At 42.3% G+C, this 21,822-nt stretch overlaps 1 protein-coding gene across 7 annotated transcripts in view; it reads right to left on the reverse strand.

Annotated features, from left to right (window-relative positions):
• Positions 1-18,464: 18,464 nt before the first annotated feature.
• The window catches only part of PTPRZ1 (protein tyrosine phosphatase receptor type Z1), a 332,340-nt gene continuing 328,982 nt past the window's right edge, over positions 18,465-21,822 (reverse strand). For all 7 annotated transcript variants that reach the window (XM_077472626.1, XM_077472627.1, XM_077472625.1 and 4 more), the window contains one exon: positions 18,465-19,320. In XM_077472626.1, coding sequence (XP_077328752.1) covers positions 19,180-19,320 — 141 coding nt within the window. In that variant the 3' untranslated portion in view covers positions 18,465-19,179. The remainder of the gene's footprint in view (positions 19,321-21,822) is intronic.

A 21,822-nucleotide genomic window follows, 5' to 3' on the forward strand; every position in this document is an offset into this window, starting at 1 on the left:
ATCCGGTGAGGTCCCTATATAAGTCGCCGCACGCCCGGTCCCCGTCATTGTGAGCGGAGCGACGAGGCAACATCTAAAGAGAAGAACAGAAGGCGGCGGCGACAGAAGACCGGGCCACCGCCTGTAAAAGAGCTATAAGAAGGAGCGGTGGCCCGGAAGAAGAACCGAAGAGGGGGACAAGACCCCCGAAGTCGGAAGAAGAGGCCGGCGAGGAAGAAAGCCGGGCTCCTCCGCTAGCAAAAGAGCTAGAAGAAGATAGCGGAGGAGTCCCGCCCGCAGACCCCGACAACCTACGGCCAGGGTTGTCGGGAAGAGGCCCTTGTCCTCATCAACATGAGGACAAGGTGCTTTGGGTTGGGTGGGGGGCCCCCCTTCCCCAAGGCACCCCCCATGTTGAGGGCATGCGGCCTGGTACGGCTCAGGAGGGGGGGGGAGGGGCGCTTGCTCATCCCCCCCCCCCTTTCCTGGCCGGCCGGGTAGCGTGCTCGGACAAGGGTCTGATGTGGAGCTTGGGGGGGACCCCCACGCCGATTTTTTTTTTTTCGGCGTTGGGGTTCCCCTTTAAGTCCATACCAGGTGACCCGCTCGAAATGAGCGGACTTTTCTCCGGGCGAGAAAAGTCCATTCATTTCAAAAGTACGGTGGACTGGCATACGCATGGCCGGATTGTCCGCCGAAATGCAAGTCCGGCGGGGAGATTGGAGTGCAAAACTACTTTCTAAGTCCGCCGTACTTTCGGGTCAAAAAAGTATGCCGGAGGCTACACACGGGGGGGGATTGTCCGGCGGACTTGAGTTTGCTGGACTTTTCCACCCGATTGTTTGATCATGTGTACGCGGCATAAGGCTTCCTAGCTGAACAGGTCTTCAAAAGGCAGAAATAGCCATCTTCACAGCTAAAGGTGTAAATGGCATTTGAACACAACCAAGACAGCTGTTTTACAAATTGACTTCTAATGAAATATACATCCAATATATACACTTAATCATAAATGTTTGATAAATAAAATGGTTATTCCATTTACCCTATCAACATTAAACCCATTGATGCACTGCTCTTATTTGTATTATGTTTAAAAAGGCACTTACAATCTTAAAAAAAAAAAAAATACGTTATTAGAAGAAAGATCTGTATTGCTAAAAACATATGTATAATCCAGCATGAAACCAATCCAATGTGCTAAATCCACCATGTACAATAGCCGGTGTAAACAAAATGTGCTAAATCCACCATGTACAATAGCCGGTGTAAACAAACATCGATTAATATATTAAACTTCCAAAGCTTCCCAAATTATGACTCCACATGTGATAACTCATCTGCATTCCACTGCAAATTACATGTCACTTGTCTGTTACCACTGTACATACAATGCCCTCACCCTACAAATGTTGACCAATACTGATATACAGGTCTATCAGTGCATGTTCCCTTTAACAGAGAAAAAAGTCTGTTTCTCTCTCGCTCCTCCTTTCACCAATGGGGGCAGTATGACAACAGGCTCAAACAGAAAAGCAACAACCGACCAATTTATTGAAGATTAACTGATTAATTGACTCGCGTGTCAATGTGCACTTGACCTGAATATACTTCCAGTAAAACCATAAAGAGGTGTTCCCAGTTAAAATAAAATGACTAACGTGCCGTGATTGGCCACGCAATCATCTGGGACCTGTCGTGTCCCAGATGTTTGACAAAAGGGAGGGGGCAGAGCTGAGCCCTTCCTGGGCTGAGGGGAAGTGACTTCAAGAGCCCAGGCACTGAAGGAGGCAGACTACGAGGGAACCCCTAGCAAGAGCCATTTAAAGGAGAGTGTAAAAAAAAAAATCCAATTTTTTATTTATTTATTTATTTTAGGCACATTCATGCATTTATTTTTTTGGGTGCAACACCACTTTAAGGAAAGTAAGAACAGAACCCGTGGAAACCTTTCACATCTGAGACCCTAAGCTGAAGGCCTGGGAAGCATTAACTGGACTAGTGACAATGCAATGAGAAGCCTGCCATTTGACTTCTCAGCAAAAAAGTCCTACTGTCAGTTTTAGATTATAAAACTTGCCATACGCTAGTAGATTTTTTTTTAATGAACAATTGTACAAAGTGTTGGTACGTTTTTGATGTAAAAAAAAATGTTCAAAAGTACTTTAAAATGTTTACTTTCAAAATCTATTGTTAAAAGCAATGTAATTTTGCCACTTTTAGTTGATAATAAATGTCTGTTTTACCCCACTAATGATTAGAAAATTGAAGAAACGTTCTTAAATCAAAACATTTAAAATTAAATTCTATTAGTGTGATGCACTTTAAGGAAGGGCATATACTTTTCTCATTTAGACAACCCCCTTTCTCAAGATAGGGATCTTCTCCTCAAACACAGATATTAGGTTCTCAGAATACTATAAGAATTTAGCTGGCTAATGAACAAAGACATTTCTTCTGACTGCTACACAATTTAGTGTATCTAGGAGTTCAGTTGTCAGGAGTCAGACTCTGACACCAGCAGCTATAGCAGTAGAAAGGTTCCTAATGACCAGCTGGATAAGTAAGGTCAGATGTCATGGGCTCTTCTGAGGTGTGGGGTCTAAGTACCAACTGGTGTTAACCAGAACTCCTGATGGGGAAAATTGGGTTTTGCTGCATGTTAGTACCAGGTCGGGATCCTCAGGATCGACCCACCAGGAGGTGAGCAAGCTGGGGTCCAGTAGCAGATAGAGATCAAACAGAAGAATAGTCAGTAAGCATGCCAAAGGTCAGTAGTCAGTAGTGAGTGGTAGTGAAGATACGGGTGACAGAAGTGAGATATTGGCTGGAGAGGGCACAATAATATGGCAAACGGGAAGTGCGAGACCTGATGGCAGGCTTATAAATTTTCCGCGGGCAATGGTCTGTTGTCAGATTTTCCGATTGGACTTTTGTCTGATGGACTTGTGTATACACAAAGTACAAACACGCATGCTCAGAATCATTGTTCAACAAACGCAACATTAGCAGAAAGTGCCCAAAGGGTGGCACTAAGGGCTGAAAAGCCACGTAGTATGTCACTATGTTCATGTTTGTTGGCCGACAATTGTCTACCGTTTGTATGCAAGACAAGTTACTGGCCAATGCCCTTCGGGCGAAAGTCTGACGTTTTGTCTGATCGTGTGTACAAGGCTTTAGGCTGGTCTGGACATTGGACTGAGCATCAGCACTTTTGAAGGTGCAGGTTTCTGTACTCTCAGCCTTCCCCAATGTCCCATGGATGAATTATCGCTTCATTTTTCAATTCTTTAAAGGTGTGTTGCATCTAAAACTGAACAAAAAAGTGGAAACTACCCCAACCTATAACTAGCCTTTTCAGTAAGGTGCACATGAAAGGGCAAAGCACATCACAAACAAGATTTCTCAGCATACTTACCAGCCACCCTGCAAAACAACCACATTGACTCTAACAATTTACATTAAAAACAAAGGGTTTTGTTTGCACACATTTGCAAATATATGCAAAAGCTACAGTGCCCACATCTGTAAATTGCAGTCCTCACTCTTTAAATTTCCAGAGTCTCCTAAATAGGAGCACATAAAACAGTAGGGTAAATTAGGGCAGGTGTCCCTGCAGGGAGCCCACTCCTCAAAGTCACAGCCCAACAAGGAAATAATGGCAGCAAATGCATCCCGTGCGTCACCGCACCTAATTCAACCAACTATACAAAATGTGGCAATTATCCCAACCTATAACTACCCTTTGAAGTAAGGTGCACATGGAAGGGCAACACACACCACATCCAATGTCTTTTGTACAATCAAATTCCCTTACCTGCCTGTTTACAATCCATTTGCAGCTCCATTTACATTTCTGACACAGAACAAACACCTAAAAGTCATACTTCCCATCCGCTCTTTTATCAAGAAGTGCTATTTTGAACATTCAACATTACTATAACTGTCCACCAGTCACTGGTACCCTATTGACTTTGGTAGGGAGATATTCAACACCAAGATAACCATTAGCAACTGAAGGAGTTCACTTACCAGTGCAAGTAACAATGATACATATGGGCTGACATCTTTACACTCCTCTAACAATGTTAGAAATGTTAAAGAGATAAGGACCCGTGAAAGCTGTGCACAAAAATGACAAGCAGAGGGCAAATGACTAGTCACCAGTATAGTCTGTAGGCTCCATGCAGCTAACCTTTTCCCAGTTAATAATTAGCCATGCACTTTCTCTTGATGTGGAGGTTGCCATTTTGGTAGGCTTTGCTTCTTTATCTTTGTGTTACCCTGTTGATGACTGGAAGGTAGATTTAGGAAGCAACAAGATGAGTGGGCTACAGAGTGCATTACATAAGTAGATCTTTGCTGTAGATTCTCAGGTACAACGTTAAATTTAGCATGTCACTCCACATCTTGTGAGAATAGCAGTACAGTGCCTTATCGAATTCTGCTGCTATACATATATGAGATTGTAAATACAATTGCATGCCAACTAATGCACTGGTATATTTCAGGAGGAATTCAGGATACAAGTTATATCTTTCAGGGCACTGTCTAGGAACAATTAGCACAGATGTTTCCTATAAGCTAGCACATCTTCACGTAAGATCCACTTTAATTTAAATCCTCTTTTGGGTTAGCTTTAGTGTCTGGTGGAATTCTTTTATTTCAATGCGTCTTGAAAAGTTCATCTTAAATTGGGTTCTGCGTTTTTAAAAGCACAACAAGAAAGAAATGGGAATGTTCGCACAGCATTCAGTTGCTGGACAGTGTCTTGCTGTCTTTCAGAACATGCAATTTCATAGATACATTTGTGAGAAAAATCCATTTCGAGCCTCAGTTGAAATATATAACATTTTAAAAGTCTAATAAAATCAACAAACATGATGCATGGCCAGAGCTTCAGCCTGGAAGGTTAGACAACAAATAATAATACAGCACATCATCTTCAAAGTTGCTTTTTTTTTTTCCCCCTACGTACTTATATGACATGTATTATTTTATTTTCAACATGGACCTCGCCAGGAGTGAGGATAAAATAGAATTTCAGACTGTAAACCACGGGAGGTATTGCCAAGAGATAAGATGTAGCAGAGAACGAATACCTTTGCTTTGTTTGAAATGACATTATTGCATCAATGTGAGAATACAGTGCCATTCCAATTTTTTTTCTTCAATGCTACCTAACCATATATAATAATTTCTGAGATATAGGAGTTAAAAGAGATGAAACTGAACTATTATCTACCCTATGAGCCAGTTAGAGGGATACCTTTGCACTCTGTCTTTTTTTCATTTCGAGACAATGACCAACAATTGGACATTTTATAGGGAACCTGTCATGAAAGAAAGATACATGGGCTACCATTGCTAAACTCCTCCTGAAAGTGCTTGTTAACCATTTCAGCCCGGAAGGATTTGCCTCCTTTAATTACCAGAGCATTTTTTACAATTTGGCACTGCGTTGCTTTAGCTGGTAATTGTGCGGTCATGCAATGCTGTACCCAAATTAAATTTGTGTCATTTTTTTCCCCACAAATAGAGCTGTATTTTGGTGGTATTTGATCACCGCTGCAGTTTTTATTTTTGCAATATAAACGAAAAAAGACCAAAAATTTTGAAAAATAATAATTTTCTACTTTTTGCTATAAAAAAATACAATAAACTCAATTTTAGTTATATATTTAGGCCAAAATGCATTCAGTCACATGTCTCAGGTAAAAAAAATATAAGCGTATATTTATTGGTTTGTGCAAAGGTATAGTGTGTACAAACTAGGGTACATTTTCTGGAATTTACGCAGCGTTTAGTTTGACTGCCTATCTCATTTCTATTTTTTAACTGTGGTGGAGAAATCGCCTCCTACAACGGTGGAGTCGCTGATTTACGCAATGTGAGAACAAATGCTGTTGCTGTCAAGATAAATAAATCAGTGCTGCAGCTGGGTTGCGTACCTGCAAAAAAAATAATGGTTAACAATAAAACACAGTAAAGTATAAAAGAATTACGTGCTTGCAAAGCAAACATGATAAAACTACATAGTAACAAAACATTGCAGTTAAGCATAAAATACAGTAAAACCGAACAGAACAATAGAGAGAGAACAAGAAAATGACAACTATTTTTGGCATTTTTTTTTTTATTAATATATTTTTACTTTTCTTTATTTTATAATTTCTTTATTTTACACTTTTATTTGTAATTGCAAAGATACCAGGTTCGGGTCTCTCAAAATGCGATGGCATCTTGGGAGAGCCTGTGAAAGTGTGCAGTGCTGTACCATACGCTAATACTCCACTAGTGTGTGGTAGCAACAGAAACATTCACCAATGCAGAGCCCAGGCTGGTCAGGACAGGAGACGCGATAATAGCGGTTGTCACGCCTATATCCGCGTTTCCTACAGACGCAACATCTTTGGGGCCCTCGTTGGGTAAGGGTACCAGGGAGGACATCTGGAAAATGCCTCTCATGCAGCTGGCTCACTGCATTTGCATTGGGAAGTTGGGGCTCTGCACCATCTGGAAACAGAAGGGCTGTGATGATCTCTTCCTGGAATTTAAGAAAGGATCCAGTTCGCTCTGACGTTTTGTATAGCACATAAGCGCTCAGCAGAGCCAATTGAAGTCGATATACAGACACATTTTTATACCAGCATCTGGATCTATGGGTAATTAAGTTGGTGCCATTAACTGGTTGTTGAAGTCCACCCCTCCCATGTTAAGGTTGTAATTGTGGACACAGAGGGACTTAACAACACCAGGCTCCATTGGGCTGTCGTATCTGTATGAATGGAGGATAGAACAAAAACATTCTGTGTATCCCTCCACTTCACTGTGAGAAAATTATTACATTGCAAACAGGCTCTTTCTCCCCGTCTAAGTCGGGTTTCTACAAGGCCCTGGGAAGCCCCAGCGATTAGATTGTACGGTGCCACATGCACCAATTCCACAATCAAAAAGGTGACTAAAAAGTGGCAGTGTAATTATCCACATATAAGTGGTACCCATTTCTGAATAAGGGTGACACCAAGCCCCAACAACAATCTTGCCAGCGCTCCTCTATGTAGTCTGGGGGGCTCTGCTTGACTGTCTTTTCCCTCGTAAACCATAAAACTATATAGCCTGCGGCCCTGTCACAGAGCTTATACATCTTGACCCCGTATCTGGCACGCTTGGTGGGGAGAAACGGTTTGAAAGACAAGCAGCCAGAAAACTTAATCAGGCACTCAACGCAGACAGCTTGATTGGGAATAAACAAGGCTGCAAACTGCTGGTTGAAATGGTTTATGAGAAGCTGAATTTTATGGAGCCAATCAATTCCAGGGTCATCCCGAGGATGACAGAGTTCATTGTTTTTAAAATGCATGAACCGCAAGATCTGTTTGTATCGTGTCCTGGTCATGGAAGCTGAGAACACGGGCATATGGTGAATTTGGTCAGTGGACCAATATGACCGCAACTCACTTTTTTTAAATTATGCACACGAGGAGGGATGGGCCCAGAAAGGTCTTAAATTCAGAAACCGCAATAGGTTTCCATTCTCTGGTAAGGGTCAAATGGGGATTAGCGGCAATGAATTGACCAGCATACAAATTGCTTTGATCCACAATAGATCTATAGAGATCTTCTGTGAAAAACCGTGAAAACAAATAAAGTGATGTAAAATCAACTGTTTCAACTTGAATTGGTGGAAGAAGTGGTGGGTTCCCCATCAGGATTGGCATATGCAGTAGGAAGGACACTATGGGCTCTACAGGCCTCTCTGTCTTCTTGGTGGCTGGGGGGCACTACTTGTGCTAGCCACCGCACCAGCTAGAACTGGACTTATGGGAGTCGCCGCATCACCAAGTTTTACGGTAGTGCTGGTTTGTCTAGGACCAGGATGTACTAGGCCACTGGTGCTCGCCAGTTCACCAGAAGAATGAGCGGCACTAGTACTGCCTCTCTGCTCCATACAAGAGCCCTGCGATTCTTGCATCTCAACAGAAGAACGGGGTACGCCTGACCTTAGCAGGGACCTCTTCACTATTGTACCTCTGAACATTTTGGCCTCCTAAATTTGTAGGTAAAGCTAGTGTGACTCGCAGGCAAAAGAGCACCTGGTTGTCAGAGCCTGTCAAACGCTACCAAAAAAATGAACTGTTAGCTTTCACAGGGATCAAGAGTGACTCTACAAATGCTGCAGTTATGCGTGTTGTGTTTTGTAAGTGACAGTGATCTATTGATCCTGCACTTGGGTGGGCTGGGCGGAGGGGCTAAGCGCAGTTGCTAGCAGGTGTCTGGGCTGATCCCATTAACATTGCATTTTTGGGAACACTAAACTTCTGTGGATTCTAATATAGTTCTGATCAGATAAAATATATTTATCTGTTCAGACACTACACTAGTAACGAAGCTATCTAGTGTGTGCATGTACCTGTACCTGCCCTAATCTGACCCTACCTGGGATTTACGCTGACCCTAACTGATGTCACCTGCTGGGCGATCAGGAGGTTAAACCTTTATTAGGTAATATAAGCCAGGTACCTTGACGCTATAAAAAACTAGTGTCACCCGTGACACTAATAGGGCGATCACTGGTGACAGGGGGTGAAAGGGTTACCTAAGGGGTGATCAGGGGGTTAAAATCTTTATTAGGTAATATATGGGGGTACCCTGATGCTAATGTCTAAACCGCTGACAACAAAAGTTAGTACACCCCTAAGTGAAAATGTCCAAATTGACTGGCGGTGAAACTAACTAGCGTCACCCGTGACACTAATACGGCAATCAGAAAATAGATCTGTACACTATAATAGTGACTGGGTTAACTAGGGGGTGATCAAACCTTTATTAAGGGGTTAATGGGGGTACTCTAGCCCTACCTGGGCCTACTACTAACTGCCCTAACTCTATTTAGTGTCACTAGTAACACCAGTACAGTGATCAGTGAAAAATCTGAAAACTGCACTTGGTGACACAGTGACAGGGAGTGAAGGATTTAACTGGGGGGTTGGTGCATCTGCAAGCTCGCTCCCGAGCTGGGCTGTATGTGCCCATAGACACACAGAGCGGCTTGGCCCTACCCCGTTCCCTCCTGACAGTATTTGATTGACAGCAGAAGGAGCCAATGGCTCCCATTGCTGTCTCTGAGCTTGTAAGAGGGGAGAGAAATAATCACTCTGTTAAAGACGGACAAAGTGCTGGATCAATACAGGACCCAGGTAACGATTTAGGGATCGGGTTAACTAGTGGAAGGTTTCTTACCTTAATGCAGGTAATGTATTAAGAGGGAAAAAAAATGGTTTTAAAACCACTTCAATATTAAATAATCTTAAATAGATCAACCTACTTTATATATAATGTACTTATAATTTGGGTAAACACAGTAAAATGCTAATGAGTGTTATTACAGATATGAATCAATTATTATAACAAAACTCATGTTGCAATAAAAAACACAATAAGGTACCAAGGATTGTGCAAAAATATTCAAATGCACTTGAATCATGAGAAACGAGTGGCTCCTGATGACGTTTGCGAGACAGAACACATTGAGAGGAGCCACAACTGCATGATGTCATTCTGGAGAGGCCACTGACACATTTGTCTTGGAAGTGGAGCATTCCCCACACCAAGTTTGGGTATTTTATTCCAAGTGTTGGGTGATAGCACTACATCATGGGAATGATATGTTTCTGTTAAATGCTTTTAACCCCCCCCCCCGCGGTATTTCCGAGTCTGGCTCGGGGTGAAAATTCAGTACCATTAGCAGTAACCCCGAGCCAGACTCGGGAGCGCGTCGCTGAATCTAGTATGAGTATGCTTACCTTATCCCCTGGATCCAGCGATGTCCCCCCGCTGTGCGAGCGGCTCGTCCTCCGCTCGATCTAGCATGGAGCCAAGCTCCGTTCCCTGCGAGCGTTGTGACGCACGGGGACGGAGATCGGTGCCAAATTCAAAAAGTAAAACGCATTGCCTAGAGTATAATGTAATCTTACAGATTACATTGCTGTATGTAATTATTTCACATTCCTTTTGTCCCTAGTGATCTGCCCAGTGTCCTGCGTGCAGTATTATATGATAAAATCTGTTCTTTCTGCCGGGAAACTGGAGATTGTCCATAGCAACCAAAACTGTTCCTTTACATCAAAAGTGGTTTTAGACCAGCTAAAAAACAGCGATACTAAATTAGAATCACTCGCAGAATTGAGCGATAGCAATTTGTGGGGAGATCCGTCATCAAATACTGAAAAGTAATGACAGTGACAATTCTGCAACTGAGCAAATTTCAGTGTTTTTGATTTGATTACAATATTGAATCATTTTTATTATTATTATATTATTATTATTATATTTTAATTTATGATTTTGTTTTTCACATTTTATCATACCCGGGATGTCTACTAGACTCTGGTTTGGACAGATTTAAGTGAGTTATTCCTAAGAATTGCGGGCCTACAATATAAAACGCCAAATTTCCATGCAAAATAATTGCACCGCTTTCAGCACCAAAAATCTGAAATAATTATACCGCCAGGAAGGTTAATAAATGGTGCTCTAAAATTGTCTGCATCCTTTCTTCTCGTATGGTGTTCTCATGGAAAGTGTTGTGTGCACTGCATTTACCTATGTGGATCCAAGATACCTAGGTAATTAATATAAAACAGGCTTATTCATTTAAAGCTAAACTCCAATGTTCTAATCACTAGAACTGAATGGAATAATCAATCCCAGCATAGATCATACCTCTGTACCATGTTGCTCTGTTGTCTGCAGATCCTCTGATTTCTGGGTTTAGTTGTGGCTTTGTACCATGTGACAATCTGTATAATCTGATGTAGTCCGAGTCTCTTTCATAGCCACTTCCTGCTGCACCTCTGGCCTAAAACACACCCCTCTGTAGTCTTTGAGACTGTGCAAATGATGGATCTTCCTTCACAGCTCTAATGGTGCATGGGATAGAATCCATCCTACCGTAATTAGTATTTAATCCTGTCCAGTCACAACAACAGGAAGAGTCCAAAACTCTCAAGTCCCTCCTCAAAGATCACAGCATTATTCAAAATCAAATATGAAACACTTTCATACACAGCCTGTTGTGAAATATAGCTGTGCTGCTGCTGGGCTGGTTTGCATGGATCACAACTGGAATTCAGTCCTGCCCAGTTAAACTACAACAAAATGCAACATACACATTTTAGTAAATCCTTATATAAATACCTGAAGGCTACACATGGTAATAAACATAACTGAAATTATTATTTTCCTTCCATATAACTGCAATGGGGGTCTCTAATCCCCTCCACCATTCCTCCTCTGCTAGCTAATGCTAGTGATGGTGGGAGATGTTCTGCAGAGTTGGCATGTCATTTCCTTGCTAGGGCTGCTGAAGCAATGCTTTCAGTAGAAGATGGAATAGTTGTCACTGATCCTTATGTTTATAATGTTGATTTTTATTGGTATTTGACCTATTTTTAAAGGTTTAAATATGTTTAAAGAGAGAGAATGAGAGCGAGAAGGGAGATAGAAAATAAGAGAGGGAGAAAAAATGAGATAAAAGAGAGGGAGAGAACAAGTCTGAAAGAGGGAAGAAGAGAAACATGAGAAGAAGAAAGGGAAAGAGGGAGAGGGTGTCCCCTCTAATACACAGAGCCTCTGATCATCATGTGTCCCCAAAGTTCCCTAATCCTCGGGTGTCTACTGTGACCCTTAAATCCTAAACATCCTGTGTCTCCCATGACTACTGATCATTCATTCCTTTCCTTCGTGCCTCTAATCATCCGAGCCCCTAATCATGCAGTGTCCCCTGTAACTCCTGATCATCCTGTGACCCCAATCATCCCGTGATTCCTGTGCCTCTAATTGTGTGTCCCCTGTTACTTCTGAGTTCCCTGATCATCCTGTGACCCCGAGCCCCTGATCATTCTGTGTCCCCTGTGATTCCCGAGTTCCCTACTCATCCTGTAACCCCTTACCATCCTGTGACCCCTGTGCCCTTAATCATCCAGTGACCTCTGAATCCCAGTCATCCTGTCTCCCCTAAGTTCCCTAATCATCTTGTGTCCTCTGTGACCCCCAACTCCCCTAATCATCCTGTGTTTCCCATGACGCCTAATCATCCTGTGACCCCTGTGCCCCTAATCATCCTGTGTCCATTGTAACCCATGATCATCCTGTGACCCCTGTGCCTCTAATCATTCTGTGTCCTCTGTGACCCCCAAGTCCCCTAATCATCCTATGTCCTCTGTGACCCCCAAGTCCCCTAATCATCCTGTGTCCTCCGTGACCCCCGAGTCCCCTAATCATCCTGTGACCCCTGTGCCTCTAATCATCATGTGTCTACTGTAACCCCTGATCATCCTGTGCCCCTAATCAGCCTATGTCCACTGTGACCCCCGAGCCCCTGATCATCCTGTGTCCCCTGCCACCCTTAAGTTCCCTAATCATCTGGTGACCCTTGTGCCACTAATCATCCTGTGTCCCCTGTGAACCCCGAGCATTCTGTATCCCCTTTGGTTCCTGAGTTCCCTGGTCATCATGTGTCCCCCATGACCCTTGAGGCACTGATCATCCTGTGTCACCCTCAGTGGCGTAGCATGGGTTGTCAGTGCCTGGGGCAAGGCAAGTAATTTGCGCCCCCTAACCCATGGACTTTTAGCACTCCCTAAGTCCCTTTCACTAGTTTTGCTGCAATGGATTATTGCAGGCTCTTCGTTATTAATGGCTTTAGCCTCTGATTGGCTGCCTGCAGCCCCGCAGCCTTTTATTATTAGTGGAGTCTGAGTGATAGCACTTTGACTACCTTGGTCAAAGAGTTATCTCAGATTCAACAAATAAAAGGCAGCCAATCAAACTCCAGCTGGGAATAACGAGGAGGCGGAACCCTTATTAATCCATTTGAGAAGAGTGGCCAGCTGGTTGCAGGAGAGATGGGGATGCAGCTAGGTGGAGAAGAGGACATAGCGAGATAGGGGAGAGCGGGAAGTAGCCAAGTGTAGGGGAGGACTGAGCCAGGTGGACAGAGGAGAGAAGAGGATGCAATCAGGTAGACAGAGCCAAATTCTAACACAGGTTTTTTAATTGAATGAGCATTTTATATATATTTTTTTATTTTGTTATAATTATATCAATAATATTTGTTTTTAAAAGCAGGTAACTTTGCACATGGGTTTTTCAATTCATCTGTATACTTCTTGCTGCTTTTTTTCTTCTGTAAGCTTATGAGTGGAGAAGCCAAGCCATCAGGAAGAGTCTGTATAGACAGAGCATTGAGCAGACATAGGCCGGACATGGGTAGGAGTGGGTGGGGCTTCATGGGCCGACCGTTATGGGCAGCCCATGAGCGGCATCACACAAAAGGGGACAACGGAGGCATTTACAAACAGAGGAAGCAGTGTTGTCTCCTCACTAAAGAAAGTGAACATGATAGCTTTAAGCTGCAGGGGAAAAGGTATCATCCCTGATCAATATCCTTATTATTTTCAGAACAACCAGTGAGATTTGCAACAGATTATAAAGAGTTACATCACATATGGCTTTTTTTTTTTCATTTTGACCATAGTTCTTCTTTAAATATACAGACCAGTGTGAAAAGACAAAGTCCCGCCCCTCAGATCCCTCCCTCCCAGAGCCCTGTTCTCTGTGAACTGCTTTATTTACATATGAGGGAAACACCTTCATAATAACCTCCCTTCCTCTGTAGACTTGCAGAAAGCCATTATTCTTAGCTGTGCTGCAAGGCAGGAATGACACATTTACACCTGCTTTGTAGACTGAAGAGTAATTTGCATTCAGATCACTCTTCAGAGAGCATTTGACGGGCAGGATGAGCTGTATCACCTATTTTAACCCCCTAAATGCTGCAGTACTGCCTGGCAAACATGCACATTGTGCGCAATTGCAGTGTGGCTCCATTCACTAGAATTGGTTGTGTCTGGCAGGCAGTAGTGCAGGAGGTATAGTTCAGACTACAGCCATAAAGCAGAGTATTGCAGTCATAGCATGTGTTCACCCCCAGCTACTGGTCCTACAGCTAAAGAGGGAGCAACTGGGGGTGGTAAAACCTTGTGGCTGTGATGCATTTTTACACCATTAATTTAAACAAGCTTTAAAGTGGATGTAAACCCTCTCCCTACATAAGTTTTACGTGTATATTGCTGTCTTCAGCTTTATATACTGTTTAGAAGGTGCAGATCATGTTAGAGATTTTTTTTCTTTCTGTTCACCACTGGGTGTGGGCACACAAGTATACATTGTGTGACAGCTGATTGGAGGAAAGGCACACCCCCCACTCCACATAGGCAGAGGAAGGAGGGAATGTGCAGAGCTGTACTGTGAATAGACCAGCTCTCTGCTAATCTATTTATAGCACCCACCCTGACACAAATTTCAGGCTGGTTTTATCTCGGTTGTCAGAGAACTTGTCAGAAGTTATCATGCTGATAACAGAAGAACCGAGCAGCAGAAAGACACAGACTTAGGGCTTTGGAGAGAGATAAGTGAACACTTCAGTGTGCTTAGGCCAAATTTGATAAATTATTTACATCCATTTTAAGACTGCAATGATTCTAGTATGGTAGTGATGCCTTGTATCTAAGGCCCCATTCACACTTTGTGTAGGAGGAGTGCGCATTTCTGCTCACAATAATTTTAGTGTGTTTGGTGACTACACATAAACTTTACAACAACCAAATATTCGTGTTTGACTAAATTGAGTTTTGTGTGTGCAAACACTATATAGAATTAGATCAGAGCAGAAAAAAAACACAATCATGTGACCAGTCTTATATTTGTGTGTCCTTTATTGCTAGAATAGCACACTTAATTTCTTGTCCAAGAGATGTTTAGTAAGGTTTCACTTTCTACTGTACAGTACTTTGTTCACTGCAGGATTCCATTCCTCCACTTTCACCAAATGAAGGCCCAGAAACACCCACAGTAACTTTAGGACCCACCCACATCAACTCCCATGGCTGCTACAAGTGACTTCCGTAGCCCGTCCCTGAAACTACAGAGGCTCAAAGGATCATGGTACATGTAGTATCAGGACTTGTGGTAGGTGACACTGATAGGCAGCACTGAATGTGGCACTGATTATTAGATACTGAGGGGCATTGATTGGCAGCACTGGTGGGCATTGATAGGTGGCACTGTCGACACTGGTAGGTGGCACTGGTGGGTACCACAGTGGGCACTGGTGGGCACAGCTGTGGCTTTCTGGGTGAGGGACCGATGTCCCTCTGACAGAGGTCGTGTTCGGATTTTTTTTTCCCCTCACGTTGACAGCGTGAGGAAAAAATAATACAGAGTACCGAGCTTTTGTTTACATCACATGATCAGCCATCATTGGCTGATAGCTGATCACATGGTAAGGGGCCCAGGATCGACCCCCTTACTCGAATCTGTGATCAGCTGAGTCTCATAGATCACAGAGCATGCCGCACTGCGTTTCGCGCAGACTGCGCTTGCTGGCGGGACGTCCATGGATGCCCTCCCGGCAATTAAGGCCCGTGCTGTAGCCTTCTTTCGGCTATAGTGCGGCCGGCAAGAAGTTAATTATTTCATGTGTTTAGAGGATGTTTTCTGAATGTCCTAAAATCACATTCAGGCATTTAGCACTTCAGCATTAATTTATTTCAATGGCCAGGATCAATTAAATTTCTGGCCAATGAAATAAATAAATGCCCCAAATACCAAACACTGCTAAACTGCAGCTTAGGTGAGTTTATAAGGCTGATTTTCTCCTGTCAGAATAAACAGTGTTTTCAAGGAACCAGTGTGCATGAAGCCTAAGTGTGTTACTGTATAAACACTATATTACCAAAAGTATTGGGACACCTGTCTTTACACACACATGAACTGTAATGGCATCCCAGTCTTAGTCCGTAGGGTTCAATATTGGGTTGGCCCACCCTTTGCAGCTATAACAGCTTCAGCTCCTCTGGGAAGGCTGTCTACAAGTTTTAGGAGTGTGTCTATGGGGATGTTTGACCATTCTTTCAGAATTTGTAAGATCAGGCACTGTTGTTGGATGAGAAGGCCTGGCTTGCAGTCTCCACTCTAAGGCTGGATTCACACCTATGCAGTTTTAGCGCTTTTTGCATTTTGCAGATTTGCGCCACAATCCATTTACCATGGTTTCCTATGGAATACGTTCTGTAGTGCAAATCTGCAAAATGCAAAAAGCACTGAAAATGCATAGGTGTGAATCAGGCTTAATTCATCCCAAAGGTGTTCTGTCGGGTTGTGATCAGGACTCTGTGAAGGCCAGTCAAGTTCCTCCACCCCAAACTCACTCATCCATGTCTTTATGGACCTTGCTTTGTGCACTGGTCCAAATTGTTTGCTGGATGGTGGATTATGGTGTAGGGTTGTTTTTCAGGGGTTGGGCTTGGCCCCTTAGTTCCAGTGAAGGGAACTTTTAAGACCTCAGCACACCAAGACATTTTGGAAAATGTCATGCTCCCAACATGACTGCGCACCAGTGCACAAAGCAAGGTCCATAAAGATATGGATGAGTGAATTTGGAGTGGAGGAACTTGACTGGCCTGCACAGAGTACTGACCTCAACCTGATAAAACACCTTTGAGATGAATTAGAGCGGAGACTGCGAGCCAGGTCTTCTCATCCACATTAGTGACTGACCTCACAAATATGTTTTTGGACAAATGGTGAAACATTCCTATAGACACACTCCTAAACCTTGTGGACAGCCTTCCTAGAAGATCTGAAGCTGTTATAGCTGCAAAGAGTGGTTCAATTCAATATTTAACCCTACGGACTAAGGCTGGGATGCCATTAAAGTTCATATGTGGGTAAAGGGAGGTGTCCCAATACTTTTGATAACATAGTGTATATGTGGCCAACCACCAGTGAATTCCAGATATCATGGCCTTCTATATAACGGATCACCCACGTGTCACATGCATAACACCATTTGAACCACTTTAGCTCACATTCTGGACTGGATTTTAATCAATAATCAAGGTCAAACACACTTTTTGCCCCTCTAGGGCTGTATTCCAACTGGCTCCCAGAAACAACACATGGACTGGAGCTTCTGTTCAGCCTCCTCCCCTAAGTGTGACATGTACTCATGCATAAGAAATACAACCAATAGTGCTCTCCAGATGTTTTAAAAACAATTTAATAAAATCTAAAACCAGACACTCACAAACAAATCCACTCTCCGTGCCATGTTCTGCGCATAGTATAAAAGTAAACCTCCATATCACCGCAGAGTCTCCACACTGGTGGTGGCATCAAGTGTGCTGATTCAGTTCCTATACGTGTTACACCTCCAAAGACTTCCTCAGTAGGAACCACTATAGATTTTATGAATTTTGTTATAAAACTTATGGAGAGCACTATTGGTTGTATTCTTTTTGCATGCGTACACGTAGGGGAGGAGGCAGAACAGAAGCTCCAGTCCACGTGTTAGTGCCTGTGATTGTTACTGGGAGCCAAGAGCACAGTTGGAGTATAGCTCTACATGGACAAAAATGAGTTGGACTTTGATTATTGATTAAGGTCCAGTCCAGGAGGTGAGCACATATGGTTCACAGGCTGTTATGTGACACGTGGGGGATCCTTTGACGTGATATCTGGAATTCACTGGTGGTTGGCCACATATACATATTTATAGACTTTTTTTGTTCCATTATTTGGGACTTTAATTTAAGAGATACTGTTTTAGTTGTGCTGCATCAATATTTGTATCACATTTATTTTATGAGTGTAGCATTTAATACTTTTATTTAGAGCTGTTATTTAGTGTATTTGATTTGAATATCTATTTTTTAAACTGTCCCAGCTGCTTTAGAGGGGGTTCATTTGCAGTTTCTTTTTAGAGCAGAATTTCTTTTAATACAGCAAACGAAAACTAGCCTCAAATTTCTCTTAGCCCTTGTAAACACGGTCGGACATTCCGACAACAAAATCCGTCGGATTTTGTCCGATGGATTTTGTCCGAAACTTGTGTTGCATACACACGGTCGGACAAAGCTGTCGGAAAATCCAATCGTACGTAACGTAACAACGTTATTTCGTTACGACAGGGCTACGTTCAGGCTAGTAGCCAATAGCTTTGGTCTAGGAATTTGATCTGAGCATGCGTGGCACTTTGTCTGATCGGAATTCTCTACACACAATCGGACAAAGTCCGATCGGATCATGTTGTCCGAAAGTTTTATAGCCCATCTCTAAAACTTTGTCCATCGGATATTCCGACGGAAACAGTCCGATGGAGCCTACACAAAGTCAGATTATGCGACAACACGGTCCGATTGGACATTTTTCGGCGGAATGTCCGACCGTGTGTACAAGGGCTAAGATATCAGTAAGAAGAATGTATGTGTATTTCATTTAGCAACCCATTTGGTAGCATCTATTATACTTTGAGTGCATATTGTAAATATGACATCTAGAATCTGGTTGTTAATGGCAACTGACACTTTTTTTCCACCAGGTTGCTGGACCATGTTTGAAATGATATATCTGTCAACATATAAGTATTGAAAAGTTCTCATTTATTTTTCATTTTTACAATGTGTTAAAATAACATGCAAAAACAGTTATTTTGTTAAACATACGCATCAATCGCCTGGGCATTTTGCCAAAATAAAAACAATGTAAATTACTGAAACAACATGGATACAAATAACTGGAAAACTGACTTTATAATAAAATATAAAAATCTACAATTATAAATATAAATTTGGTCCATGGAGTACCTAGAACAATATTTACAGTACTTGTTAGATTACTACATTACTACCTTCTCAGGCTGGTATGCTTTCCTATTTCTTGAAATGATAAAAGTACCAAGAAAGATGCTATTTACATTCCTGTAGTGGAACACAAAAGTCTAACAAACTAAGCTTTATCACATCAAAGTGTTAAATAAAACATTTTCTTTCTGGAAAAGCGCAATTGCTATAAATACAAATAGCGGAGAGCATAAAAAATCACTAGTAGAAACGAATACTGAGTAAATATAGCACAAAATCCATTCATAAAAAACACTGTGGGGAGGGTCGATGAGGTTTATCTTTCTAACGTGGATGGATATGTCTTCCAAAAGGCACACGTTATTACTTATAAATGAGAGGCAGTAGTCATTTGTTACAAAATAGTGCTGGAAGAATTTTAGAAAGATATATACTGTAAGTGAGCAGTTCCTTCCACAATATGCAAAAATGAGCCATGGCAGCAGACTCATAATTATACCAAAGACTCCAAGCTTTCCAAAGTATTTCCATCTTGTAGTGCAGATCCATTGCTCTCCACAATAGTTGCCGGGCTCGCTTCTTGTCTGCTACTTACAAGACTCAGGATAGCCTTATATAGGAACTGATACTGCTCCTGGGGAAAAAAAGGGGAAAACACATGAGGATGTGAACATTTTCTATTATTTTAAAACCACTTCATTTGCAAACTACAGTGTGTTTTATTTTCAGGGACAGTACTTGGATCTGAAGATTTTTACCAGAAAATGTACCTGGTTTCAGCTGCCATTGACTTTATCTTAAGTAGTATTTCCACTTTTCCATGTTCCCATTTAAACAGCATACTTTGGGTAAATGGTTCCAAAATTGCTGCTTTTTTACTTGCTAAAATATCTTACCTTAATTTTAAAGAGCAGGCTGGGGTACTCCGGTTTCCTCCCACACTCCAAAGACATGCAGGTAAGTTAATTGGCTTCTGTCCAAAATTGGCTCTAGTATATGAATGAGGACCTTGGATTGTGGGCTCCTTGAGGGTAGGAACAATTGTAGACACTCACTTTGGTTGAACTGGATGGACTGGTGTCTTTATTCAACCTTGCTAACTATGTAACTATATAAGTGCTTAAGGCTTGGAACTAATGAAGGCACGTGGTAATGATGATACGCTTTGGGCGAAGTCGAGTGACGCAGCACAACGGCAGGACACGGGAGCCACAGCCCCGCTGGAAATAGGGATACGGACTGATTTTTTTACTCTCAACTGTAAGTGGATGCCTTAATAAATTTTGTGGTTTTAGAATATTGCACTATGGAAAGTTGTTTGCTTTGACCGAGGGGAACAAATAGAAAGCAGGTTTCTTTATATAGCTCACATAGAGTACCTAGCAAAATTCAGAGAGCGGAAAGGATCAGGAGGATATTGATCAGCCGGTCTATTAACCGGGATTACACCCCAGCTGGGGAAGGCGAGGTTCGACCTGTACAGGTCTGACATTAAGGTGAGCGCAGTGGTGAATAGGTGTTGGGGATTGATACACATGCATATATTCCTCTAACTCACATAGGGTGAAGCTTGCAGAAGAACACATTTAAGGAGCATCGTGTTTAAAGATATTTTATCACAGACTTTAATTACTTTGTTGCACTATAGAAGAATTTTATGTCAGCGCACTTAAGATGTTTGCTTTTATTTTGATAAACACATCCAACACTGAGGCAGCACCACTTGCAGCGCGACTGCCTCAGGCGACCTGGACACGACCGTTGTGGCGACTTGCGAAACGACTTCTCTATAGAAGTCAATGCAAGTCGCCTCAAGTCGCCCCCAAAGTCATACAGGAACCTTTTTCTAAGTTGGAGCGACTTGCGTCGCTCCGATTGGAACAGTTCCATTGTACAGAATGGGACGTTACTTGTCAGGTGGCTAAGTCGCTTGACAAGTCGTCCCAGTGTGAACCGACCCTTAGTATCTTATTTTTCTTTCATTTGTGGGAACACAATATTTTGGATTGCAGCTGTCTCATAGTCACAGTCTGGTAATTTAAGAGATAGAGCAGCATTTCACACTTACATATTTACTGTATATTAAAGGCTAACTCCACCTTTTAGACCAACTTTCATGTGATACCCATACTTGGTGTAATATGGTGGCAAGGTTTACAAGCACGATAAAGCATTTAAGCAATTTATCCACTTCTTAGCATGCACATAATTTGGAAGCATGTTGTTTTCAATGTGATGAGTTGATAGTAACAGTTTTTTTTTATTTGCATTGAAATCTCATTTTCTTAAGTGATACAATACCTTTTTAATTCAATCCTTTTGATTAACCACCTTTAAAATGCAAAATGTATGGCTGATTATAACAAGCAAAGCTCCTGGCTTGAACTTGACTTGTAATGTCTTCCCTAGAGGCACTGGTAATTTTGTCGACGAAAATATTTTCGTCGACTAAATTAATACTATTTTAGTCGACGAAAATACGACTAAAACAATTCAGATGACTCAAATACGACTAAAGCTAAAATGGCATTTTAGTCAAAAACAAACAACAAACAAACAGCCAAAACCAATGGACACTATTCTGTACTCCTACTCCTGGACCTGGACCTCTCTGCTGCCTTTGATACGGTTGACCACCCCCTCCTCCTCAAAAAACTCCATGTCTCCATGACTGTACTCTTTGCTGGTTCTCTTACTACTTATCCAACCGCACCTTTAGTGTTTCTTATAACTCTACTTCCTCCTCTTCCTTTCTCTGTTGTTTCTGTTCTTGGGCCTTTCCTATTTTCAATCTACACCTCCTCCTGGGTCAGCTGATAGCCTCCCAAGGCTTCCATTACCACCTCTACGCTGACGATACCCAAATCTATTTCTCTACCCCTCAGCTCAATCCCTCTGTCTCCTCACATATCACTAATTTAGATATATCAGTCTGGATGTCACACCACTTCCTCAAACTCAATCTATCCAAAACCAAATTTATAATTTTCCCTCCCTCATATGCCCCTTTCCCTTCCCCTGATCTCTCTGTCAAAATCGATGGCCAACCCCACATGCCAAGCTTATAGGTGTAGTCCTGGACTCTGAACTCTCCTTTAAGCACCACGTCCAATCACCGTCCAAATCTTGCCGCCTC

This window comes from Lithobates pipiens, unplaced genomic scaffold (genome assembly GCF_037356315.1).
Source record: "Lithobates pipiens isolate NorthernLeopardFrog02 unplaced genomic scaffold, aLitPip1_a1.2 Scaffold_8, whole genome shotgun sequence".
In the NCBI taxonomy this organism is placed as follows: domain Eukaryota; kingdom Metazoa; phylum Chordata; class Amphibia; order Anura; family Ranidae; genus Lithobates; species Lithobates pipiens.